At 48.5% G+C, this 27246-nt stretch overlaps 1 protein-coding gene across 3 annotated transcripts in view; it reads left to right on the top strand.

Annotated features, from left to right (window-relative positions):
• MAN1C1 (mannosidase alpha class 1C member 1) overlaps positions 1-27246 on the top strand; it is a gene marked incomplete at its 5' end in the record, with an annotated part of 57553 nt that overhangs the window by 3620 nt on the left and 26687 nt on the right. Inside the window, one exon of one of the 3 annotated variants that reach the window (XM_083879372.1) lies at positions 16056-16152. In XM_083879372.1, the coding sequence (XP_083735498.1) occupies positions 16056-16152 (97 nt within the window). Of the gene's footprint in view, positions 1-16055; positions 16153-17482; positions 17647-22115; positions 22214-27246 lie in introns of those variants that run through there. The other 2 variants (XM_083879373.1, XM_083879374.1) reach the window with 2 other exon arrangements.

The following is a 27246-nucleotide window of genomic DNA, read 5'->3' as shown; positions in this document are numbered from 1 at the left end:
TGCTCAGGAAAAAAAAAAAGAGAAGTGGTTGTAGCTGTAGAGTGACTGCAGAAATGCCACGGTGAGATTCCATATTTATTTGCTCTCAACAATTTCCAGATCAAATTGGCGCAGGGAAAAGTCAAAATTATTTCCCCTCCAACTGCTGCCTCTGCAAACTCAGCCTCAAATCTGAGGAAATCAGACCGTGTGGTTCCTGCCTTCTGCATCATAACCAGTAATAAAGATTTTGCTGGTGGAGCTGAGCTGACAGTTCTGCTAATGATGGATGGAGCCAAACAGGCTGCTCCTTGCTGCACTCTGGCTGCTTTAGACTCGTGGATCTCAGGGGTGGGGAGAAAGGGAAGAGCATCTCTTTCAAGTATTTTTATGCCAACCAGTGCTTAAAGACAGCCACTGGAACCAGCCAGAGCAGAAAGTTCATCATCAAATACTTTCAGCTCAGTCACGGGATGTGAGAAAAATGTGAACAGAGGAAGAGATGTACTCATTTTCCTTTTCTTTTTTTGGGTGCAAAAGGCACATTTCCATGCCTGAGGTGTGGGAATGCCTTGTGCCTGAATCTGGCAATGTCCTTTATCCCTTTCAAATGAGGGAATGTGTCAAATCCAAGCAGGAATTGTCCCTTTGGGTCTGACCCAAACATTCATTTCCTCTGGATTAGTGGTGCCAAAGCCTGTTTAGTGCACTTCTCTTCATCCTGGCTTTTCCTCCCATCTCCAGCTGCCTCACCTGGCTGTCCCCTGGCAAACACACAGATGTGTTTGCTCTCAAAACTCAGCCCCTGGGGGGAGGGAGGCACCGCAGCCGTGTACACAGTTACCCTGCATCACTCAGCAGGTGGATCAGTCTTTCAAACACAAATATCTTGACAGTTTATCACTAAAAGGTAATTAGAAAGAGGCAGGAATGTTGTCAGGAGCTCAGCCTCTGCTGAAAGCCCCGTGGTGTTGGTTGCTGAGCTCCCTTTGTGTGGTTTTTGACTGTTGTGACCCCAGTGAAAAAACTGCTCATTTTTGGGGCAGAGCTGGGGGATTCTCCTGAATTTTGCCACAGCCCTGACCCCTGCCAGGCAAAGTCTCAGCCGTGGTGCTGGTTGCCCCTGGTACACCTGTGTGGGTTTGGGTGGTTTCCTGGAGCTCTCAGGTGACAAAAGCAGGGCTCAGAGCAGCTCTCAGGCTGAGCTGGGCTGTGAATCCCATTATTGGTCGTTTCTGGCCACCTCCTTTCCACAGCCAGCAGGAAAAGGATGTCAGACCTCTCCCTTTGCATGCACTGTGCAACTTTTTGTTCTTCCATGTGGAGAAAATGCCTTTTCTTGCTGTAATCTGGGGCTGAGCAGCACTCCAGGCCAGTGGTGTGATGGGTACGTGAGGAGCACCACGCACAGCTCCAGCTGGAAATGCACCTCCCATGCACATCTTCCTCTCTGAGGCACGTGGGGAGGGTCTAATCCTGTGTGCTGGGCAGATGGAAAACCCAGGGACTTCCAACACACTCGCTCTGGCTTCTGGGGGTGAGGAAACCAGTTGTCAGTAAAATATTTACCATGCTGGAGTGGAATTATGACCTCAAACCAGTCAGATGTGCTGTGATCAGATTGTAATTCTTTCTCTGGGGTAGAAATACCTCTGCAAGAGAGAATTTCCCTGCAGTTTGAAGCACTGGCTGGCTCCAGCCTTGCTGGAATTTTCCTTTGCTCCACACTCCTCATGCATTTATTTACTGAACCTGTGAAAGGGGTACTGTAGTGTAAATCCCACAAATGGTGCGTGCAGTGGGTTTTTTTGCTTCAGTAGCCTCAGGTGGATTCATGCAAACAGAATCCAGACCTGACCTCGAGCCTGTGTTAGCTGTAGGGGATACAGTTAATTGACTAAAAATGTATTTGTTCTGTTGGTGGAGTGCAGGAGCAGAGGAAATGCACTGCTGTGATCAGTGCTGCAGAGCTGTTTGCCTCAGCCATGCCTCAGAGCTCTGCCGAGCTGAGGGCACTCTGCAATTGGGGAGTGCTCTGCAATTTGCTGTCATTTGCTCTTCTCTCCCCCAAATCTAGCAGCGAAAGCACTTGTTCCACAACAACTAAATTTGCTGCTAGACTGATTTCTGAACTGCCACTTAGAGCAAGAGCAGGGCTCCAGCACTGCAGAGTGTTGGCGGGCGGGTGATGAGTGACATGGGGAAATGACTCTCTGGGATGCCCACAGAGGTGCTGTGCTGAAGGACCTGCTCTTCCCTGAGTCACTTCAGGAAATAAACATCAGCTCCTTGAAATTCTTTGCATTGGGAGATGGGTTTAGGGCAAGGGGATGGAGGCTGGCTGTGAGCTGTCAGTAACATCCTACTGTAACCTCCCTGCTCTTCCATCAGTCTGGGGCCTGTGCACATCCAGGTCTTCAAATATTTACTGAAAAGCAGTCACCTGCATTAAGATTCCATCTTTCCAGCCAAAAATTTTATGGACTCATGATTAACTTTTAATCAATGATTAAATCTGCCCCTTAATGGGAGAAAGATTTTCGTGCTAAGTGTTCTTTCCTTTGGTTCTGTATGCAAGGCTTTGCCAGATGAGGTTAATCCATCATGTTTGGTTTACTCTGTGATTCTGTTATTGCACAGATTGTTTATCATTTTGATGTTTTTGAATATGTTCTCCAGGATTGAAAACAATTCAGATTTTAGATGGGGCTGCTGAGAGAGAGAAAGGGAAATGTACCTTAGTACTAAGTGAGAGACTGACCTGAATATAAAAGTGACATGGAGCTGTCAGAAGGAGAAGGCAGGAAGGAATATTGACTCCTATGGTGGCAAGAGGAAATCCTGGTGCTGGGAGCATTCTGATTTTTAAACTTAAGGAAGAGACTACATTTACATTGCCCAGAAAAATACTTTTCAGTGGATGCTGTGAGTGGATTTGGCATGAGGAGCACACACTGCCATGATTGCTGTCTTTACTCTCGGTCCCCTGGCACTTGAGTTCATCATCTGACACCACATTTTGGAAGGGCTCCAGAGGAGCTGTCGTGGGCAGTGGTGTCTGTGAGCTGCACATAATGTGAGGGCTTTGTGCAACGATGGACCCAGAGCACAGTGGGAGCTGTGCTGGAGGACTGGATAATAAACATCCCCTATTTATGGGCCAGGATGGCTCTCATTTGTGCCCGGGCTAAGGGGGCAGAGCGCCCTGGGGTAATTAAAGCAGGACACTTTGTGTTCTGTTCCCGAGGGCAGATCCCTCCTGGCACCTCTGTGAAATGGGCACACGCTGCTTAATCCCTAATCCAGCAGGAAAATGTGCAGCAGAGTTTCCTCCTGGGCACTCCAGCGCTCCCTGGGAGGACACTGGAGCGTGAGGAACAGCGAGAGGCTGCACTAAACTGAAGTGACTGTCGTGCTTCCCTCCTGCATCTCCTCATGCTGACAGCAGAGCTGCACAGTCCCCCGTGTCTGCTGATCAAAGCAGAGCTCTCCAGCGGCTTTGGAGAGGGGAGTGCTGCTCCTGAGGCTGCTTCCCTGAGCTGGAAGGTAACAGTGCAGCTTTCTAGGAATGGGAGGCCTGCGTGCTGAAACCCTCCTGCATCCTTGGAGCCATCAGGCAGCTCAGGACTTCCCCCGTGCTTGTGTCCATGTGTGTCACCTAGTGTCCCCCAGCCCTGCCCAGTGTCCCCTGGGGGCTGTGGGGCCATCCTGATCCCCTGCCTGTTCCTCAGTGCAGCAGCAGGAGCCTTGCACTGCCCCCCACCCTCTGTGGGGCACTCTGGGGGTCTCCCCATGCTGGCAGTTTACCCTGAGCTGTGGTTTTTCTGTGACCTCTCCCCTCTGTCAAACCCAATTGGAGTTTTCCAGCTCAGGAGTCACCGGGGAGGACGGGCAGACGACAGCGGAGCAGAAAACGCTCCCTGGGTTTGTTTGAGCTAATTGTTCTAAAGACTGGGATTGAGTGGGAGCCAGGAGCTCATTAGTTCTAATCTGGCCTCCGACACTTGCCTTGCACAGCCCTAGAGCCGTTGTTAGATTTCCTCCCTGAGATAGTGCAAGAATAAGACTGCAAAGAATATTAAATGCGAGAGATGGAGAAATCCTGCAGCATCTCGTGCCAGCAGCACTAGCACAGGATGATGATATATAGTGAATGTTCCTCCTAGAGAGTGTCTCTTCCCTTCAGAGGGACTCGGTGACAGAACTCCTGCTGATTTGTGGAGCAGGATGGCTCTGCAGACTGTCTGTGCTGAGAATTGGAGCCGTGTTAGCAACGTCCGAGCAGCCGTGTTTAAAGCAGGGCTTTTGCTCTAATTGTGTTAACATGATTTCCCTGGGCAGGGAGGAAAGTGCAGAACCGTGTACTTTGAGAAGTAACAAAGGATAATTATAAAGCAATAGCATTTCATCCATGCTGAAACCCTCCTGCTGCCTGGGTTAGCCAGCAGGATAAAATACAAATAAAATACTTCCAGTGCAAACGGGATGTTTCTGGCTCTCCTTCCATCTGAGCCTCAGTTTTCTCTGGAGTTATCTAGGAAGGACACGTGTTTATGTTGGAATTCAGCACTGATGAACCCAAACAAACCCTTGGCTGATTTCTGGTGCTGTTTTGGCTTTCCTGAAGGCCTTTCTCCAGCACCAAGACCACGTCAGGATTGATGTGTTTGATTATCTTGTCTCTCAGAGGTTTGTGCTGGGTGCTGCTGAGCCCAAACAACCAGAACACTGTTGCTGCTGGCTGTGGCTCTGCCCACTCTCATCAGTGGCTGCACAGCAAAATAATTCAAAAGGTTGATTTCAGCTCTGGCTGGCATAGGACGAAGCCATAGGCAGCTCTCTTCTCTTGGTTCTTTCATTTCTGGCTTTCAAATGCTTAAATAAAATCTTGAGTTGAGTGTTAGGGTGGGGTTTGGTAAGTGGAGATTTGTTCCTTAGGCCTGAGCAGTTCTGTGGGTGCCACTCCTGCACTGATGTGGAGTCTGTGAGCAGGAGCTGCCTCCTGCCTCTAATTCTGATGAACCTTTCTGGCTCTTTTCTGTGCTTTATTACCCAGATCCCCAAAGTTGCCATTCCTTGCTTTATTCTGTCAGCAGTCCATCAGTCAGTGCTGTGAGATGGCAGTGCTGGAGCAGTGCCAGGGCCCAGCCTTGATCCCTGTGAGGATGAGAAGTCAGCCCAGAGAGAGCCAGGCCCCTCCATCCTGCCAGCTGAATCCTAACATTGTTCTCACATCACCCCACCAACCTCATTTTCATCAGAGATCCGGTGTTTGCAACCTGCTCTGTGTGATTTATTGTGGGCTCTGGCACTTGTGGAAGGGTTTATCAGCTTCTGGCCAATACATTTGCTACTGTGGTCCAGGAATTCCTTGTACCACTTTTGTTAGGTGACAGCTCTGACACGTGGCTCTGGGAGGGCTCTGAGTGAGTTCCTTGTGTCTGTTATTACCTATTACCTGTGATAAATTATTGGGCTAATCTCAGCTGACTACTTAATACTTGAGAATTGCTCTGTTCCTCTCTTCAGAAGTTCCAATCACGAGGAGCTCTGGAAAAGGGAAAGGACAGCAGTGCTCCAATCTGTCCCTCTGAGCAAGGACTACAAAGACAGATGGGGAGCAGGTGAACCAGCAACAAATCATTAAACTAAACTCATCCTCGCAGATCTCTCCTGCTAAGCCATCCAAGTGTGAGATGAAGCACGAGGTGTGCTGGCAGTCCTCAGCCTCCCTCTTTCTCCTGTTCCAGCATTTGGGCTGAGACAAAGCCAGTTTCCAAACAGATGTTCCTCCTGCTCCCTAAATCCATCCTCACAGTGCAGAACAGGAGTGATGCAGGATGACTCTTGGCCTGTATTTACATTTTTTTCTTCCCTTCTTTCTTTCCTTCAGTTCTCCCATCTGCTTCTGCTGTGTTTTGGGCCCCTGAGCCATCCATGTGTCAGAAGCAATTCACACCTTGTGGGTGCTGGCGGGGGGGGGGAGGCAGCTCAGCTGCTGGGCCTGGAGTGAGGCTGGAATGGGGGAGTGGGAGTGAACTGAATGTCTGAGGGAACCTGGGCTGTTCCTTTTGTCTCTGACTGTGCTGCTTGTGAGGTTGATCCTCAGTTTATGTCTCTGAGAGTGTTTGGAAACGTCTCCTTGGCTGAATGGGAGCTCTTCACTGCCCTGGGCTGTGGAGTTGTAGCCCCCACAGAAGCCCAGCTCTGATCTCCATCCCCACAGGGAAGGCTTTACTGCCCTGCCTCGGGATGGTTCTGTGGGGATTTGCACACAGATACTCTGGAGCCTGTTCACTCCTTCTCTTCCCAGCCCTCTGAGGATTCCTGCCATGCTCCCACATCCAAGGCTCCTCTCCTCTCCTCTCCTCTCCTCTCCTCTCCTCTCCTCTCCTCTCCTCTCCTCTCCTCTCCTCTCCTCTCCTCTCCTCTCCTCTCCTCTCCTCTCCTCTCCTCTCCTCTCCTCTCCTCTCCTCTCCTCTCCTCTCCCCTCTCTCCAACTTTTGTCCTGTGGAGTGTCAGACAGGCCCAACACATTCTGGAGACTTTGTTTTACCTTTTTTTTATTATTATTTTCCTTGATAAAATAAAGCAAAATGTTTCCACGCCCTTCCCTTTTCTTCCTTCCCCTTGCAGCATTTAGGGTTACTTAGGGCTACAGCTCCTTTTGAGCATCTCCCTGGGCTGTGGCTCTCCAGAAATGAGAATCCTGTGCAGATGGTATCTGTAGGGAAAGGGAAAAAAAACCTTCCCTCGTCATAATGCAGGTCTGCAAAAACAATCCTGCTTTGTGTTTCCATCCACCTTCCCATTCTGTGTGGGGGGATTTTGGGAGGAGCTGATGGAATCTGGCCTGGCTGCTCAGCTGTTGCTCATGATCACCTGGAATGCTGGGCACTCACAGGGAGAATTTGTAGTCTGTGTGTCATTAGAGATTTCCAAAGCCCGTGTGCTGTACATGCTGGAAGGGAAGGAGCTGAAATGGAGGAGCCCTCAAGGCAGCCTACAGGAATGAGACAGTGCCCAAAATCTTAAGAGCTCAGGGAATTCCCTGTGTGGTTTGTGCTGCAGGCACAAAACCCAGGAGAGGACTCACAGATGACATTTGAAGGAGCATCATTAGCAGGGAAGTCATTTTTCCCCCACTTTCCTTCCTTAAAGTGTGCTGGAATGCAATAGTAGCAGTAAGAAAAGCCAGATTGTCCAGCCCGGGGTGAAAAGGACTTGACAAAATGCAAATAAACAGTGTCACACAGTGGGTGCTGGTGCTTTCTGGTCCTCCTGCTGTCCTGGGTGCCTGCAGCCCTGGCAGCTGCTCAGAACTTGTTGTCATCTCCTAATACACAACAAGAGTCAGCTTGGGAAGTCAGCTGGGACACTGGGGTATAAAAACCCCAAACCCTTTTTATATAGACCTTAAATTTCTTCCCTGATTTCCTCGTGCTCAAAGAGCTGCTTCTGCCTCCTGTGCTGCCAGCAAGGGAGATCAGAACTATTCCTTTGGTTTTAAGCTCATCTTCCTTAAGTGTCACCTCTTCAATTTTCAATCCTTCCTGTAGCCAGTTCTTCACTTTCTCTGAGATTTCTCCCACAGCATCTCCACTTTGGTCTCCCTCACACAGCCCCAGTCACAGCTGCCCTTCCACACTGACCCCAATCCTGTTTGCAGTGCTCCAGATGGAGTTTCCATCCAGGGAAGAGCTCATCCCTCACATTTACCAGGACTGCAAACCAGACCTCATGGATTGCCTGAATGGCCACTGGAGGTGACAGGGTTAGGACAGAGGGAATATTTATTGTGATTATTGTGTCTGTGCAGCACCAGCCTGGCCGTGCTCTGGGATATCCTGAGTCTGATCAGCTCTAGGGGCTGGCAGGGAACATGAAGCTGAGGTGTCAGGGTGGCCAGGAACACAAATTCCTTTTATTCCTATCTGAATTTTCCCCAGGCTTTGATTCTGGGAAGCAAAGGAAGAGGAGGCTGCAGTTCCCCTCATCTCTCCACTAAATCACCCCGTGCTTTGGTCTAGACTTGCAAATTTGTTCTCCAAACCATAGTCAGCCTCTTCCAGGCCAGCATCTCATTACAGAGCTAACTGCAGAATCAACTGCTCTTGCTGACATGTTTCCTGATTTAGATGCAGCTGGATCCAGCTGGGGTTTAGTGCCTCAGATAGCCCTGCAAGGGTTTTATTTTTTTTTCCTCCTCTTGACACGGTTAAATCTAGTTGCATTAGGAATTTAATTAGGTGTTAGTTTAATTGTGGTTTGAGCTGTTTTCTCCCATTCAGCTTTCCTAGCAGGGACTGAATCAGGGAGAATCTTGAGTTCTATTTCTGTCCTTGCCACTAACACTGACAACCTTGGGCTGCTCTGTGCTGGGCTTTTTTCTGTCCTCCCAGTGCAAATCAGGCTTCCAGTGCTGCTTTTCCCCTGACTTTTCCCCCTGCTTGGCTCTGCAGGTCTGTGCTGGAGAACTCCCCACGACCTGCCTGCCTGGGAACAGCCAGGACAGCTTAAAGCTTATTTTTTATATTGTAACTTGCTGGAAGGTGATTTCTTCTGATTTCCTAAAGAATTCCCCCATTGTTCCAATGATGGAGATCAGTTTTCTGAGCAATGCCTTTGGCTGTTGTGCAAGAGAGAGTGAGCTGTGATAGCTGCTGATGGCAGAAAAATCCAAAATGCAGCTTTGAGAAGGAGCTGCCAGGAGCTTGCCAGAAAGGAATTGAAGCAAAGCCCCACTCACCTGTTGCTGGAACTGCTCTGTTACATTTAGTTCCAGCTAAAGCTGCCTGTAGCAAGCAATTCCTCTGTCTGCCATCTCCCACTGAACTCTCAGCTCTGATGGATTTGCAGGCAGGAGCTGACAGGGGTGGAAATTTTGGGTGAGAATCATCCAGGAAGAGCTGGAGCCCCAGGGAGGAGTTCTGTGCCCAGGCTGCTGCTTTAGCTGTGGAAAACCTTTATCTTGTGTTTAGGGAGAACCTGAGCAGAACAGCAGCAGGTGTCAAAAATGTGAAGCTTTCCTGAGCTTTGGGGGTCATTCCAAAGGGAGTGTTTGGAGAAATCTGCTTTTGAGGGGGTTGGTTGGTGACAGGAACCAGCCCTGTGCTCTCTGGGGGGCCAATCAGCCTGGAAAGGGTCAAATCCCAGTGTGAGATCCCAGTGCTCCAGGGACACCTTCCTCTGTCCCAGGCTGCTCCAAACCCTGGCCTTGGGCACTGCCAGGGGTCCAGGGGCAGCCACAGCTGCTCTGGGTGCCCTGATGGACCAAGTGAGCTCAGTGTCCAATGCACTCTGGACATTTCTGTGTCCAATGTACTCTGGATATTTCTGTGTCAAATATACTCTGGATATTTCTGTGTCTAATGCACTCTGGACATTTCTGTGTCCAGCACCCTCTGGACATTTCTGTGTCTAGTGTACTCTGGATATTTCTGTGTCCAGCACCCTCTGGATATTTGCACCCTGCCCAAGTGCTCTGAGAGGAAAGGGCTGAGTGCGTTTTAGATGGAAGAGGCAGAGCTGTGGAAGTTGCCCAGAGGATGTGTTGGAGTCATCAGTGGAGAGCAGAGAGGAAATAGCTGGAGTTGGAGTTGGGATTGTGCTCCCCTGGCTTTTCTCTGGGAGTGACAGGCTCAGGTTTTACCCCTTTGCCATCGGTTAAAAGGATGAGTTTGATTTAAAGTGGGAGGAGAGGGGGGATGTTGGATTAACACATCCCCAGGTGCTCAAAGGCCGATTAAATGGAAATCTCTGCAGTTCCCTGAGTGGCTCATTCCAGGCAGGAGAGAACATGGCTGCTGGAAAAACAGGCAGGTTAGCCAGCCTGCCTTTAAATTGCTGGAGTTCCTGTTGGGATCTATTGGATTTACTGTAATCTTTAATTATAAAGTGTAATTACTTTAGGATGGATTATCAATGTTGGTGTGGGTCTCCGGGAGTTGCTTGGTAACATCCCTGGAGCTGCAGCTCCTCCTGCTCTGCACTTGCAGGCTCTTAAAGCCAGCCCAGAGGAAGGCTCTGGATGTCAGTGTCTGCCTAAATGGAACATCTCCATCCACTGGAGTGAGCACACAGCCTTTTTGTTATCATTTTGCTGTTACATAAAAGCATTACCGGGGACATGGGCCCCGAGAAGGAACCTGAGAAGTTGCTCAGCTTTCTATTAAAGGTTTTCAGATGAATTCCAGCCTTTTTATAGCATTCTGCCCTGCTGTTTGCCTGGATATTTATATCTCCATGTGATAATATAAAGGCAGCAACACAAAATAAACATGATGCTGTTTCATTACCTTTTCTGCAGATCCTGAATTATACAGGTTTATGCAAGTCTGATAAGGGAAAAATACATCCATTATTCCAAATAGAAATGAGTTATCCCAATGTGTTCAGGCAGACTTCTTCCTACAAGACTGACAGTTCCTCTTCTTCTCTCTCTCTTGTCATCTGGTAAATTATATTTTATACAGCAGGGGAAAATAAATGGCATTATTGCAGCTTAAAAACCCAAACTGCCGCAGGGCTGCCGTGGGGCAGCAAGGAGGTTAAAGAGGTGGGATAGAACAGGTCCTGCTTTGGAAACTGATAGGACAAATAATCTGCTTCCAGCTGCAGGAAAAGGAAGAGAGGCAGGGAAAAAACAAGTTGGGAATACAATGGGGAAAGAAATATTAAAATTACACTCACCACCCTGTCCTCTTTTTTTTTTTTTTTTTTTTTTTTGGACCCAAACTGGAAATTTCTTAGATCTTTTCTAGTGGAATGTTTGAAGGGGAGTTGAAGGAAGGAGGCTGAAGAGCCACAGAAGTGGTTATCTTGTAAAGATAATGGCTTTGTGTAATGTTCCTTGGAAGTGCTTGAAAGGGGCTGATTGGTTGGTAAATTTAGATTTCATCTTTTAAGCATTTACTAATTATCCCAGTCTAGATGGATAAAACTAATCAAATAGCTGTTTGGGAATGCTCTGCATTTGGAAATCTTCCCTGTTAACAAAAGGAGGGCAAGTGATGGTGGAGGAGGGAGCTTTTCTTCTTTTTTTTCCCCCCTCTCATCCTCTCTGCTTTTTGCAAGTCCATAAACCCAGAGATCTGGAGTGGTTTAGTTATTAAATGTGCTAAAGATTTGCACATCTCTTCAAAGTGAAAACACTTTCTTGGTCGAGTTTTTATCCCAATTTATCCCTATTTCCTCATTACCTGGATCACAGCATCCTCTAAATGCTTTTTGTTCTGCTGCTGCCTCTGTGAAACACAGGTGGGGCTTGAAAGCCAGGTCCCTTTGGGGTTTGGATGGAGCAAAGCACAAGAAAAGATAAGGATCTGAACAGTGAAAATGACAGCACAGGTTTTCAGAGTTCAGTTTTGTCATTTCTAGTTGGTTTTATTACAGACTTGTCTGGCTGGGCAGCTGAAACTCTCCACAGTAACAAGTGACTTACAGGTGAAAGAGAAGAAAGAGCTATCTGACAAATTAAGTTACAAATTTGGAAGTCTCTGCTATAAATCAGTTGAGACTCGGAGTGCTTAGAATACCAGGGCCAAATAGATAATTGTCTATTAGGTGGCAGATGGCTCACTGGTGAGAACAAAACCTGAAATTATGGATCTATTTCCATAATTTTTGTGGTTCTGGTGCCATTTTTCAAATGCAAAACGGCACAACGCTAACACTGATGTATTGTGATGTGTGAGGACTGGAGTGGCATAAAATATTCACTTCTGATCCTGGTGGCTCATTAGAAATGAGCTTGGAACAGCTCAGCACACACATTCCTCTCCCTGCTGCCCTTCCATCCCTTCCCTTCCAGCCTGGAATTAGGAATCTCTGCTCAGAGGGAGCTGCTGGGGATGTGGAGTCCTCACTTTTAGGACCTTGCTGCTTCCCTTCAGTGGTTTGGGAGCTGAGGTGCTAAATTTGGACTGGAGAGGCAGCTGCAGGGAGCCAGAACGGGCAGAGTGGTGCAGATGCTTTTTTTTTTTTTGGCTCTTCAACTTTTCCAGTTGCTGCTTTTTGGAGCCGTCAGAGGAGAGGGAAAAAGCTCTGGGATGCTGGGAGATGAAAAGCTGCCACGTTCTGCAATCCTGCCTCCCAAATCTGCAGGGTTTAAAGGCAGCCAGCACAGTGTGCTTCACCTAAAGAGAGCCTGGCAGCTCGATGAGGCAGCACTTCCAGTGCCATCATCCCCCTGCCTCCCTGATGATCAGCTCCGGGCTGAACAGAGGCAGAGTCTGAGACTGAGATCCTTTGGTGGGGGAACCTCTCACAGCAGTGAGGCAAAGGCAGCTGGAATGGCTGAGCAGGCAGGTGAGGGATGCACGTGCTGGCTCTGTCAGCACTCGGAGCCCTGGGTGAAGTGGGGACTTTGAGGAGCCTCAGGCTGTCCCTCCTTGCGTGAGGAAACAGGAAAAGAGATTTTCCCTGCAGGAGATGTGGCTATTGGAGGCTGAAGGAAAGCCTGGATAGTTCTCCATGCCCTCCCTGGGATGGAGGTGTGTGCACAGTGGCTCCCAGGAGCATTGCTGGGTTCACCCTGCACCTTCTGCACTGCAGGGCTTAAGGAAGTTGAGGGAAGGAAATACAAATTTCATACTCAGCTGAAAATGGGGCTGACTCAGATTGACAGCGTTAGGGGTTTGAGGGAACAGAACAAGATCATTTCCACATCCTCTGCGTGTCCAGGCTCCCCCTGTGCCAGAAGGGTGGGCCCTGCTTCCTCAGCTCTGATTGAGAGCAGAAAGGAGCCCAGGAGGTGCCTGGCTGTTTCCTTTTGGTGCAGGAGCCCTGCTGCTCACTGTGGGAATGCTGCCTTTAAAAACACCATCCTTCCTGCTGGCAGCTTCAGCGTCGAGCTCTGACACGTAGAAGCCTTTGCTCTGCACTGCCCAGAGAGAGCACAGAGCTCCTCAAAGATTCACCCTGTTATGTTCATGAGAAATGAGAACTTCCTATTTAGAACCTGCTGCCACTGGAAAAAAAAAACCAAAACAAAACAGAGATTTGACAAAAATAAAGTGAACACCCCGAGTCATATGGCTGGGACATGTTTGAGCGCATTTTGTGAAGGGTTTTTTCCCCCTCCCTGGGTTATTATTTAGTTTCCTCAGCAGAGCTCTCCACTGACTAATTCATCCCACACTGAATTTTTAAACCTCAAATTGGCTTTATTTGTTTGTCCAGCATTCCATCTCCTGGTAGTGTTGGAGGCTGAGTGTTATCCATCAGTTCAGCAAATGTTTATCCTCCTCCATATGAACAGCTCCAGGAAACTTTACTTTGGAAGCTTGATGTTTAAAAAGGAGGGGGGAATCTGGGGATGTGGCTTTTTGCTAATTAAGGAGGATTCTGCCAGGGGCTTGTGAGGTTGGGTTAGTGAAACACACAGCTGGAGGGAAGAGTGAGAGCTGAGATGACAGGAGGAATTTCAGACCAAAGTAACCTGCAGATTCTGATCCTGAAACAGCAGCAAACGCTGCTGCAGACACGAGTGCTCTGTGGAGGGAGGATTGGGTTTAAACCATCATTTTCTCTCTAAAGTCCAGGCTGAGGGAAGCATTTCAGACTTCTCTTATCTTTGCTGGAGAACATGGTGGATTCTCTGAAGCCCCTTCTCCCCCTTTGTTATCTTTTCTCCCAGGGGTTGAATCAAAGGATGTTCAGGTCAGTGCAGTGCTGGGGCTGGAACTGCTCAGAGCCAGGCTGGGGGGGTTAGAAAAGGCAGCTTTATTTAAGGCACTCCTTGGAAACTGACAAGTCTCTCCCAGATGAAGAAAGGACACTTGTAGGTTTAATTTTTCCTCCCAGCTGGAGGCAGAGGGGCAGGAGGACAGACAAAGCTGTGCTGGGATGTGTGTGTGTGAGTGTTGGAACTCGCACAAGCACTGCCTGCAGCCCTGAGGGGAAGGTCAGGCTGCTGGGCCCAGCTCAAACATCCCAATAGGAACCGAGTTGGAAGGGGTTGCTCAGAAATCACCCAGCCCATGTGCAGAGCTCTCTGGAGGAAGCACTGTGGAGTTTTGATAGAAGATAACAAAATGTCATGGGTTTGGTCTTTGTGAATGTGTTCTGTCAATGAATAGAATGAAAACCTCTGGGCAGTCCCTAAGATCAGTTTTTCCCTGTACTTAGGGACAGATCAGCTTTGGCCTTGCACTCTTAGCCATTTTAACAACCATTGAAATACTGATGCTCTCTGCAAAAGGCTGATGTTGAAATCCAGAGCGTCCCTCTGGGCGCCCTAAGAAGTCACAAACCTCGACAGAGAGGCCTAAGACCTGAGATAGAGGGTCTAGAGTCTATGCAGGGAATAGACACAAAGCCCAGAAAGACACAATCTTTGGTTTTAGTCCATAAAAAAAACTTCTAAGCAGAGAAAAATTGCAAGTCACAAATGTGTGACAAATAGTGCTGTAGTTTATCACTGTGTAGAAAGATTTTGTAGTTTTAGATTTTTAGAATGTAGATGCAAAAAGACAAAATAGAAATTTTAGGGCAGTACCCTGAGTTCTTCTTCTCCCTTGACATCCGTCTTCTGCAGTGACGTAGGCACAAAGTAGTCTCAATAGTTTGGGTCAAAGTAGAAATGACTCTTCTAGTATAAGTGATAAGCATTAGCACAAAATTGTAAATAATGAGTACGTAGTTATCTATATAAGAGGTAGCGACCTCCCATCACAGGGGGAGTCACCTCGTGTCCAAACTGCTGTGCATATCTTAGCCAAACACAAAAAATTGTAAGATAAGAAATAATAAACAATGCGAAAAACCAAGAAAACCAAGACCTTGAGACTCCTCATCCTTCTCGCGCCACACCAAGCACAAAGACACAAAATCAAACTCAAATCCTTCAAAAGCAAAAAAAGAAAACCACTCCCTTGAACCCACACAAACCACCAGCCCTGAAATCTTGAGTGAGGAAGAAACATTAAAAACCCAAGAATTGGCATCCCTGCGTGGGCCTAGCCAAAGATTAGCATCCCTTGGTGCCTTCCAGTGGACACAGCAAAACCTCTAAAGAAAAAAAGACAAGCTAAGAAGACAAAAAAACCCCAAAAAATCTCTACCCAGAGAGAGCAGCTAGTTGCAAATTCACCTCAAACGAACAAGATCCAAAAGCCCAAAACTCGTCATCCTAAAATCTACAAGTCAATGATCAAAAAACCTCTAAACTAAATTTGAAAACATCTGCACTCCATTCTTGAATTTTAGTAAGAACAGTTGAATTTAGAACATAAGACGAGCCCTCTCCCAAGAACAATAAGGGAAAACCCCATCTCCATGCCCAGCAGAGTAGTGGGGAGAGAAGAAGAAACGTTTTATCAACTAACCTCCAGCCAGCACCAAATTTATCTATTAGACAGCAGCCAGTAGTGAGTTCTTTTGCTGGCCAGCAGCCAAGCAAGTTCTATTGTCTGTTATCAGCAGACAAGTCTCATACACCTCTTACAAGAGGTGGGGAAGGGAAGAGCCATCAACTTCCTCTAGTTATAATAGGAAGGGAGAGCTACCAACACCCTCAAGATGACCACAAAGAAGTTAAAAACCCCTCGAGACAAAAGAGTCAGCAAGTCTCCTTGAGTTTAGCACAAAAAAAATCACCAGCTTTCCCTAAGTTTGCCACAATCCTCAAGAATTCAGTCCCAAAAATTTGTCTCCAGAAAGTCAAAACTTCTAATCCATCCCAAAATAAAAACATGCTTGTTTTTAAGGCATGTTCCTTAAGCATGAAACACTTGCTGCAGCAGTGGGGAAGAGAGAAATAAAACAAAGTACGTCCAAAAGTTTTTTTCAGGGATGGAGACAGCTTTCTACAAATCCCACTTGGTTTGCAGGGCCAAGGGGAAAAGTGGGGTTTGGGTGTGAGATGTGCCAGGTTCTTCACCAGAAATGATGAGCTGGAAACCTCATCCCAGCTCTGGGTGCAGCCCCACTCCTCGTGTTCAGTGGGAATTAAGATTTTATAACTCACAGGCCATGGTTTAGCAGTGAGTGGGGAAACTCCCATCGATTCCCAGAGCTCAGGTTTGGAAATTCCCACTGGTGGTGACTGTTTCCGTTGCCTTTTCCCCTGGCAGATGATGAAGTTTGCCTGGGATAACTACAAGCAGTACGCCCTGGGCAAGAACGAGCTGCGCCCGCTGAGCAAGAACGGCCACATCGGGAACATGTTCGGTGAGTGGGGCTCCATTTCCTGCCATTTCCCTCCTCCTCAGGTTTTGGGGGTCTCATGTCCAGGGCAGCTCCTCTCTCTGTGCTGCAGGGAGGTGTCTGTCACAGCTGCTGGTGTTGGCAGCTGTCACCTGCACTCTGTAGGTGTCCAGATCCTTCTCCTTAGCAGCTCCAGGACCTGGGGGGGAACTCCCAGCCTGTGGAGATCTGCCTTGTGTGGACCCCAACCCCAATCCTGCTCAGCATTGGGGGTTCAGATGTGGGGAAGGGAAGGGTGAAGGTGGAAATGGCATCAGGTGTCTCTGACACCATCAGCCTGAGAAGGAGAGGAGAAGGTTTGGGGTGAGCTCACATTTCCTGAGGGTTTGAAGGTGGCAGCACCTGTCTCTGCAGTGCAGGGAGGTGCCTGTCCCAGGAGCAAGGCTTTGAATGTGCTGTGCATGTCCCAGGGCTGGGAATCTCATCCCTTCAGGCAGCTCCCAGTCCCAGCCTGGCTTCACCTCCCTGTGCAGGGCCAGCTCCAAATGTACTTGGGAGCAGTGCTAACATGAAAGTGTCTTTATTAAAACATGAAGGCAGCCCAGAGCTGACAATGCTGCTATTTGTCTGAGCTTGTAGGCTTCAGGACCCGACCAAATTGAGCATTTTCTCTCTCTCCTTTCTCCACTGTTGAGCAAGATGTGAATTCCATGAAATATTGAGTGAATCAATATTAAAAGCTCTTTATACTGTGCTAACTGGCTTGTATAATTTTACTCTTTAGCAGATTACCTTTTTTTTATGTGAGCCACTTTCAGTGCAATTCCCCTGCTCATTCTGGTGGGATACTTGTTGTGGTTTTGGGGTATTTGTTGGCTTTTGGGGATGTAAATTGTCTTTTTGGTGCTCTGCACTCAGGGCATTTCCCTGCCTGTGCCATGGGGAGCCCAGCACAACCTGCCTCGGCAGCCCTTCCCTTCCCTTCCCTTCCCTTCCCTTCCCTTCCCTTCCCTTCCCTTCCCTTCCCTTCCCTTCCCTTCCCTTCCCTTCCCTTCCCTTCCCTTCCCTTCCCTTCCCTTCCCTTCCCTTCCCTTCCCTTCCCTTCCCTTCCCTTCCCTTCCCTTCCCTTCCCTTCCCTTCCCTTCCCTTCCCTTCCCTTCCCTTCGAATTCCTGCTGTGCAGAGGGCTCTGGGCTCCTGTCCAAGGGATTTGTGTGCAGGGATGATCTCCTGGAGTTCCTCAGGGGCAGATTCCCCATGAGCTGATATCCTCAGGATGGCACTGAGGGTTTGGAGAACACTCCTATCCTGGTTTGCACTCTGTAGGTGTCCAGATCCTTCTCCTTAGCAGCTCCAGGACCTGGGGGGGAACTCCCAGCCTGTGGAGATCTGCCTTGTGTGGACCCCAACCCTAATCCTGCTCAGCATTGGGGGCTGAGATGTGGGGAAGGGAAGGGTGAAGGTGGAAATGGCATCAGGTGTCTCTGACACCATCAGCCTGGACAAGAGAAGGTTTGGGGTGAGTAATTATGGCCTTCCAGGACCTGAAGGGAGGACAAGAAAGATGGAGAGATCATTTACAAGGGTCTGGAGTGACAGGAGTGGCTTCAAACTGACAGAGGGCAGGGTTCTGTGGGACATTAGGGACAAGTTCTTTGCTGTGGGGTGGTGAGGCCACATCTGCCTCACAGCTGGGCAGGGCTGGGCTGCAAGGAAACCCCAGTAACCCTTGGGGAGGGTCAGGGCAGGAGGTTTGGGATTGTCCCAGGCTGGGTGTGAGCTGCCCCTGCCCAGCCCCTCTCCGCCAGGAGCTCTGATTTGGGTGGGTTTGGCCTTTGCTTTGCTCTCTGAACCCCCTGCAGCCACAGGCAGGTTCTTCGTTTGAGGATTTGCATGGAGTTCAGCAGCAAGTTGAAGCATTTTGCAGCTCTTCCACTCTGGCAAGCTTGTCAAAATTCCTCAAGGAGTGTGCCAGTAAACAGACAAAAATATTGAAAGCTTTAAAATGCATTTATCATGCTAAAACAATTGACAGTACTTATGCTTGTTTGTAGTGTGCCTGTGAGCACTCTCAGGGAAAATGCTTTGGAGCATGAGGGTTTGCAGACAACTGCAGAAAAGCAGCTTCGTGGCACATTTCAGCCTTTTCATGGGCTTTTCCTCTAACTGAAGGAGGGCAGCATCAGGCAGTCCCTCGTGGCAGCCCTCTGTCCCTCCTGCCTTCAGAGACCTGGAGAAACAAGGACAGGCCACTGTGGCCCTGCATTGTTGCCCATTCCCCCTCCTGTCACATCAAGTGTCTTTTTATTCCAAACTCCAGATGGAAAGGAGGCAAACTGGGTGCTCTCCAGGCTGCAAATGTCAATATTAAGCTGAGATTTCTCTGCAGCTGCTTCCATGTAGGAGGAGAGGAACCTCTTTGGGGCTATTTTCGAGCGTGTTTGTGTGCATGGGAAGCAATCAAGTTCCTGAAGGGTGATACATTTTGTTGTTGTGGATGTGCTGCTGCTCACTTGGAGCCTTCAGTTTGGCAGCCTCAGCCTTGGGGGAGCTGCTCTGGATCAAATATTCCCTCTGGTCCAATAGAAATAAAAATGACCTCTGAATTCTGCTCCCACAGAGTGTCTTGCTTCTCCTGACTGCCAGGAGAGAACATCCCTCCCCCTTTTCCTGCCCAGGTAGGAAAACTTGGATCCCCAACCCCATTAATCCCGACAGAGATCCTACTTTTCCCCTTCCAAGGATTCTCCAGCTGCTCCACAGGCAGCATCCCTCCTCTCCTGGACTTTGTTCCGGTGCTTGGTCTCGTGTTCCTGCTGGTGCTCAATGTTCTCCAGCTCCTGTTTCTAAGGCATCGCTCTCCCCAAGCCTCTCCCACGTTTCTGGACGGAGTTTCTGTGCACAGAACTCCTGTGATTGCTGTCATTTACAATCACTGCAGCTCAAGAGCCCTTGCCTTAAACCCACAAGCTGTGCTCCTTTCATCAGCATTAATTATTCATCAGTGATGCTTGAGATCAGAAGTGCCACGCTGCAGAGCCCAGCCCCTGGCCTCCAGTGGGGTAAACACAGTTTAGACTTTCAGATGTGTGCTGATTTCCCTGGAAATGATGCTGTGGAGATGGGCAGAATGCTCCACGAGGGTGGGAGGATGATCTCTGCTGGAACAAACCCCACGTCACGGGGTTCCAGTGGCTCCAAATGGTCCTAAAGGCTGCACAGCTTGGGGGGGGGTTCAGGGTTGTCTGCAGGAATTCTCAGGGAAAAGCTGCAGAATGCCAGGCACTGCTCAAAACAGGTGCTGGGTTAGGAACATTGAAGGAAAATGGCACAGCTGAGGGTGAGACTGGGGATCTGCAGGTACAAATTCTGCTCCTGGTGCTGATGCAGTCATTTTAACCCTTCTCAGCCACCTCAGCACTGCTGCCTTTGGTGCTGGAAGGATTAAATTCACTGATGTTTGCAAATGTTGGCTCCCTGTGACTGGGGCTGCTGGAGAGGGCAGCAGCTCTGTGTGTCACAGCACCTGAAATGCACCTGTCACCGTGAGCTCCAGAGCACTGGATTATTATTCTGCCCATTCCCCAGCTCTGTCAGAGCCACTTATTTTTCTGACAAAATGTTTTTAAAATCCTGTTAGCTTTACAGAGCTTCTGTAGCTACGGGAGAGTGAGCTGGCATCTCGTTCTGCTCGTGCATCAGCTGAATTGTCAGTTACATTTTGATTGCACAGTCTTTTAACAATGATAAGGTGAGAAGCCTGATTTTCAGATATCTCTTGAAGTGTGCAGTGCTGGCAGCAGAAGAATCTTTCTTTGACTTATAACCTGAGCCAATTTGCTCTGAAATCAGTGACAGCAAGTAAATATGGAGCCTTGCTGTGCCGTTAGGCGTTTTTCACCACCTAAATGCACGTTGGTTTATTAATTTTAGTTTAAAAATAGCAAGCCTTAACCAGGTTTCTCCTCCCCCCCCCTTTTTTTTCCCCTCTTTCCCCACTCGATATCATGCCTGAGATCATGAATTGCCTGGGTGCAGCCATTGCTCCTCTCAGCATATGCTGAATTTCTGCAGTGTGGTGAGGCTTCAGCTGCTGGGAATCCAAGTGACAACTGTCCCTGCCAGGACACTGCCAGGTCAGCACAGCTCTGCCAGCAGCTGCTCTGAAAGGACAGGAGGTGTTTACACCTCATCCTGCAGCAGGGCTCTTGTGTTGCTCCACGTTTGATTGCCTGGTGAGAGGGCACGGGATGGAGAAATTCCTGGAAAAATCGGTGGCTGCCTGGGCTGTGTTTGTGTGCTGGGCTCAGACTTTGGCCTGAGCTGTTTGTTTTGAAGACAGGAGGTCAGTGGCCTCAGCTGCCTGGAAATGGGGCTGGTTTGGCTCTCCAGGAAAAAAAAAAGAGGATGAGCTGGCAGGGGGAGAAAAGCAGTGACCACAAGAATGTGTCCAGAGAGGCCTCTGGGAAGGACCAAACTGAGTGTCCTGAGCTCCAGAACCTTCAGGTTTGTTCTGCCTGGCAGATCCCACCAAACTTTGTCACTGCCCTGTGGCACTGTGACCTGGCAGGCTCAGATCTGGATGGAGATTCCAGGAATCCCAGTGGAAATTCCAGGAATCCCCACTGGATTTAAGCTCTGGGGCTCCCAGCTCAGGTGCTGGACCCCAAAATCTCCTGGTCCCAGGGTCAGAGCCTCCCAGGCTGGCCAGCTGAGCCAAACATTTTCCAGAGAGCTGCTTCCCTCATCCAGGATTTAGCCAGGATTTAGCAGGCAGCAAACACACCCACCTCAATTAATAGCGACAGGAGTTGGTCTGTGAATATATAACAGAGGAGAGGTAATTGAATGAAAATATTAATTCAGCAATATCCCAGCTACCAGAAGAGAAATGGGAACCTCCAATTGTGCAATCACTTACTGCACCTTTTCTCTTCTGTCTCTGGGTCTCTTTCCCTGTGATCACAAAATTGCAAAACCCTGGAGAGTCCTTTTATGTGATTAAAATAATAATAATAATAATAATGATGGCTCTCTTAATTTCTATGCTAAATTATGCCTGCTGCCTATTTGCACATGACATTGGATGCTTGGCTCCATGAGCTCTTTAAAGAGAAAAATACCTTGTAATGAAGATGTTGCTGGAACTCTGTTGCTCCCTGGCATCATCATCTTTTTTTTCTTCTTTTTCATGTATAATGTTCCCCAGATGAATAATCTTCATGAGGGCATTTTGAGTTGACTTTGGCTTTTGCTGTCAGTGAAATCTGCAGCAACAAACTTATTTGCTGGCAGCAGGAAGCGGGGAATCAGGATTTCCTCCAAATCCCAAACTCACTGGAGTCTGGCTGCGTGTTGGAGCTGACATCAATCCCTGTTATGGGTTTTTTTCCCCCTGTTTTGAGATCATTCCCAAACTAATTAATCCTTCAGGAGATCTTTCCCCACTCCACTCTCACCTCGAGTCTTGCTGGCAGTGGTGGCTCTAACATCAGGGACCCTAAACCCCACACAGGGGTTTAAGCTGATTACAGTGGCTCAACTGACTTCTCAGCTGGAAATATTCATTTAAAAAGTTTAAACAGAAAAAGAAACCCCAACATCTCACAGAGTGGCCTCCAGCCCTCCTCAAACACCTTTGCATCAAAGCCTGGTTCTGGGGCTGGGCAGTGACTGTTGAAAAAACATCATTTGGACCAAGTGGGTTCATCTTAGATTAAAGAAAGAAATAAAGTCAGAAAGGAGAATTGGGTGGAGAAGCTGAGAGCCCAGACTGGGGGAGCCGGGGACTCTGGACAGCACAGCTGGGCCTGTCCTGAGCACAAACTGGGCAAGTTCATTATCTCCATGCAACCCCATTAATCATCCCAGCTTCCTCACCAGCTTCCTGAACTTTCCACTGACCCCAAACTGAGTCTGGAGCTTAATGAGGCCCAGAAGTAGGAGAGGGTGTCTCGGGATTTGTCAGAAGTGCTTGGCGCAGCAAAACGGGGGAGAAGGAAACAAAACAAGGAAGAGAAAAACAGCAAAAACAGCCATTAGAGCTGCAAATGGGAGCAGGAGAAGGAAGAAAATTGTGTGGAGCTGTGAGTGGAGAGGGTTCTGTGGGGCCTCTGTGGGCTGCTGAGAGAGGAACAGGCAGAGATGTGGAGGAAGCCACACGTGAGCAGCCCCGTGGTGGAGCACACAGGGAACAATCAGGCTGGAGCTATTTTTTTATCCTTTTTTTTTTTTTTTTTTTTTTTTTCCAGGCTCTGGATGTATTTTAAAATACACTGAGCTCGTCTTTAAGATTTTTTTCCTTCCTTTCTTTTAATATTTTCTTTAAGCACCCCATTATGGATGTTGCCTGTGCCTCATTCTGGACACTAATTATGCGGAAATAATTGTCTAATCTTCAGAGATATTGAGCGTGTGATTAAAAGGCAGCCAGCTGAGAGTGGGAGGAGTTGGACTGCTCACAGATCCAGCTCTGGATTAGGAGCCTTTGGTGGCAGCTCCACAGCAAAAGCTGAGTTGGAGGTTTGGCACTTCCAGCTGGTTTGAGCAAACATCCGGCACCCGCTCCAGGGCCTGGGCACGGCTTGGGAATCACAGGGAGTGTGGGGTGGAGGGGAGGGGGAGTGTCCCTGCCCATGGCTGGGCATGGGGTCCATGGGATGGGATGGGATCCCTGGGATGGGATCCCTGGGATGGGGTCCATGGGATGGGATGGGATCCCTGGGATGGGATCCCTGGGATGGGGTCCATGGGATGGGATGAGATCTATGGGATGGGATCCATGGGATAGGATCCATGGGATGCAATGAGCTGGAATCCATGGCCTGGGATTTGTGGGCTGGGATCCATGGACTGGGATGGGATCCATGGGATAGGATGGGATCCATGGGATGGGATCCATGGGATGGGATGGGATCCATGGGATGGAGTCCATGGGATGGGGTCCATGGGATGGGATGGGATCCCTGGGATGGGGTCCATGGGATGGGATGAGATCTATGGGATGGGATCCATGGGATAGGATCCATGGGATGCGATGAGCTGGAATCCATGGGCTGGGATTTGTGGGATCCATGTGATGGGCTGGGATGGGATAAGCTGGAATGGGATGGGATCCATGGGCTGGGCTGGGCTGGGATCCGTGGGCTGGGATGGGATCCATGGGATGGGATGGGATTTATGGGACTTATGGGATGGGATGGGATCCATGGGATGGATCCATGGGATGGGCTGGGCTTTGAGGTCCCTTCCCACCCAAACCATTCCATAGGGAGTTAATTGTCAGACCTGGGGCTCCTGACTGCCCTGTTTGGGCTGAAGGTGACTTTTGGGAATGCTCAGGGCCTGGTGTCTTTTGGCCACTGCTGGCAGTCAGATTCTTTATGAGATTTTTGCCCGAATCACAGAATTAGGGTCAGAAAAGACCTTTAAATCTCAGCACTGACCCAGCACCAGCCCTGTGTTCACATCCCCAGGTGCCACATCCACATTTCTGAGCACTGCCAGGGCTGGTGACTCCTGGGCAGCCAGTTCCAATTCCTGATAACCCATTCAGTGAAGAAATTTCCCCAAAATCCAACCTAAACCTCCCCTGGCACCACTTGAGGCCATTTCTTGTCCTGTCCCAGAGCCTGGCCCCCTCTGGCTCCAGTTTTATTCCAGGAGGATTTGCAGACACAACCCCCCTGCACTGCCAGGAACTACTTAAAAAACCAGAGCACCTTAAGATTATTTTAAAAATACACTTTTAGCTATGCCTTTTAATGTTGGAAATATCTTGAGACTTGTGGGTTTCTTACCTTTATCCCTCTCTATTTTAGCTTTCCCTTGTTTATGCAGAGGAGATGGAAACTGTACAGCAAAAAAACCCCAAAAACCCACTTACTTTGGTTTTAATTCACTTGGTTTTCACTGCTGAAACTTCTGAAGAGATTAAGCAGGTTCCAAACTGGCTTTGCTGTGTTGGATTTCACATTTAGAACTTAACTGCTTTATCACATCATTTTGTGCTGCTGCCGAGCGTTCTTTCCACCCTCATTATGTATCTCATTGGATATTCATCTGGATTAGTGGTAGATTTTGACATTTTTCTATTCACCTCCAGGAGATCATATATCAAATGGGTCCTGCTACAGAATTTCTTCCTCTGTAATTTCTCCAGGTGCTTGTTTCTGATTTTTTTTTTTCATCTCTGCTGCCTTTTTGGGGGAGAGAAGTCCCTTATCTCACTTAATCAGTGGGTTTAACTTCCTCCCACAGGACATCAACTTCCAGATTTGTCACTGCTGCCAGGGTTGGCTCTGTGTGCTCAGAATGTTGTGGCAGGCATTTGTCACTGGAAGACCTTTATGCTTTCACAAAGTACTTCCATTTAGCCTCCCAGGATTGTTCCTGTCTCTGGAGAGGATTTTTTTGGAAGTTCAAGGAAATCCCTCAGCCTTTGCTTGAGGCATCAGTGTGAAACACAGGGAGGTTTTTTTTTCTTTTTGGACTGACTAAAATTGTTCATCCTTCTTCTGATGCTTTATTCCCAACACCACTTCTGCACCTACCACACTTTATATGCAGCTCCAAAAAGGGGAAGAAAAAAAAAAAAGGGAGAAAAAGTTCAGTGCAGGAAAATGAAAGCGTTTCAAGGGGAAGTTCTAAAGGCAGGGGTTATTTCCTACCAATTTCATTACAGATAGAATTTACCTCTCAGGCACAAACACAGAATTAAGAACTCCTCAGTTATTCCTGTTTCTCTCCACAGAGCTTTCATCTGAACACAGGATTGCACTGGGGTGGTTTCCTCACAGAGCTGGGGCTGGGAAAACACAAACCCTGTGAATTCTGAACTAGGGGATCACAGCATTTGGGGATGGGTTCACAGCAGCCTTGATTGCTCTGCTTCATCTCCATTTCCAAGCTCCAGCCTGTGCTGTGTTGTGCCAGGAACAGAGGGAATTCAGGAACAAAGAGCCTGAGGATCAGTCAAGGTTTGCCCGTGCAGGAGTGCAGAGCTCTCGTGGACTTCTCCTTCTCCTTCAGGCAGCTGGAAGTGGAAGTCGCCTTCAGGCATTAAAATTGACACCTTTTGCCTAGGCTAGAACATTCCTCCTCTCTTGGCAGGCTCCCTCCTGGTTGCTGTGGGAACCAGCATTTTTAATTTCCTGACTTTTGTGTGCACATCCCAAATTGTAGCTGTGATGTTTTCTGTCACTAAGGTAGCTCTGGGAGAGGCTTGCAGGGGATGGAGCCATCAGGAATCATTTTCTGCAGCTCTTCCTTCCCTCGGGGTCACCCTGCTGTCACTCCAGGAGGCTTTTTGGAGACCTGCAATTCCCACTCATCTCAGGGAGCAACAAAACACAAAAGTAGCAGCGAGGGGTCTTTTAGTGCTTCCCTTCCCGAGGCTGGAAAGTCATGGCTGGCAATTCTGCCTCAGTTTAAAGCTTGTCCTGGTGCCTGACCCCTTTCTCCTGCAGAGAGTCAGGCTGGGCCTCCTTGGCCTTTCCCCGGGGATGTGCAGAGTGCTTTTACCCTCTGGTTCTTTGCACCATCTTCAAAACGTTGTCAAGTTTCTCCCCTGGAGGCTGAGCAGCCTCAGACCTACCCAGCTTTAATTGCAGGTCACATTCCTCCTGCTGAGCCCTCGCTTCCCTCCGGGATCTCCAAATGCTGCTGGAAGGAGACTCGGTGCCCTTTCTTGTGCGAGACATTACTGCTCATCCTGGGGTGGGCTTTGTGCCTTTTCCTAACATTGCAACGTCTTGGTTTGAGCTAGAAATCTTTGGTTTGAGATGGAAATCATTGATTTGAGCTGGAAGTTGTTGGTTTGAGCTGGGAGTCATTGATTTGAGCTGGAAATCCTTGGTTTGAGCTGGGAGTCATTGATTTGAGCTGGAAATTGTTGATTTAAGATGGAAATCATTGATTTGAGCTGGAAGTTGTTGGTTTGAGCTGGAAATTGTTTATTTAAGTTGGAAATCCTTGATTTGAGCTGGAAATCCTTGGTTTGAGCTGGGAGTCGTTGGTTTGAGCTGGAAATCATTGATTTGAGCTGGAAGTTGTTGGTTTAAGATGGAAATCATTGATTTGAGCTGGAAGTTGTTGGTTTGAGCTGGAAATCATTGATATGAACTGGAAATAGTTGATTTAAGCTGGAAATCCTTGGTTTGAGCTGCATTTCCAAGGGCTGCAGCCTGGGTAAGGCTTTGACAAGAGTGCTGCCTCACCATTTATTCCTTCTGCTTCATGGTTCGTTGTGCTTCCCCTGGGGCAGAACGCTCCACACGGCCTCATTGAGTTGCATCCTGCTTGCTCCTGACTATTTTCCCAATTTGCTGAGATTATTTTGATATCTAATCCTGTCAAGCAGCATCCTGGAGAGCATTTGGAGGCTTTCAGCCGGGGTCTTGTTGGTGTGACTTTAACAATATGGGAGAGAAAGGGAAGAACACGGACAGATGGTCCCAAGTGATGGAGTTGCCGTGGCTTTAATGTGTTTGTGCTCATGGTAATGGAGCATTTGCATTCTCCTGACCCGCTGCATTCACAGGGAAAATGTGTTTAGATTCTTCCATCGATGATTATGAGGGTTCCAAGCTCAGCTCATCAGCCAGGCCTCATACTGAACAGCACAGTTAATCCTGTTAATTCACTTGGAGGCAAAGGGTGGTTTTGTTTCTTTATCTCAGAATTCTCTCCCACCTGGGCTGGTGTTAAGGACCAGATCGTTTCTGGGAGGTGATGTTTGCTGGGCTGAGCTGTGGATAAACCCAGGCAGGGATGAGTGGTTTTACAGCCCCAGCTCCAACGTGCTGCCTGTTCTGCAGAGCCCATCCAGAGCAGATCAGATCTGAGGGAAAATCACTGTCAGGAGTTGCAGGCTGAGCTGTCATAACACATCTGCCACTTTTTGGGAAGCGTGTTTGGGAGGCAGAAGGGCACCTTCTTCTGATTGTTATAATGAAGCATCTCCCCTTTGAATTCTGAGGTGAATTAGCAGCCTCTGCTCATTAACTGCTACCTGTGGCTCTGGCAGAGCAGGATAATAGTTGCAGGTAGGACGTGTGTGTTTGTTTTAATGGGCCTGTTGGGACCCCTCACATTAAATGCTGCAGGTCCTCGAGGAGGT

This window comes from Zosterops lateralis (genome assembly GCF_965231275.1).
Source record: "Zosterops lateralis genome assembly, chromosome: 28".
Lineage (NCBI taxonomy): Eukaryota > Metazoa > Chordata > Aves > Passeriformes > Zosteropidae > Zosterops > Zosterops lateralis.
Note: the sequence above shows the minus strand (reverse complement) of the source record. Positions and strands in the feature narration are given on the sequence as shown.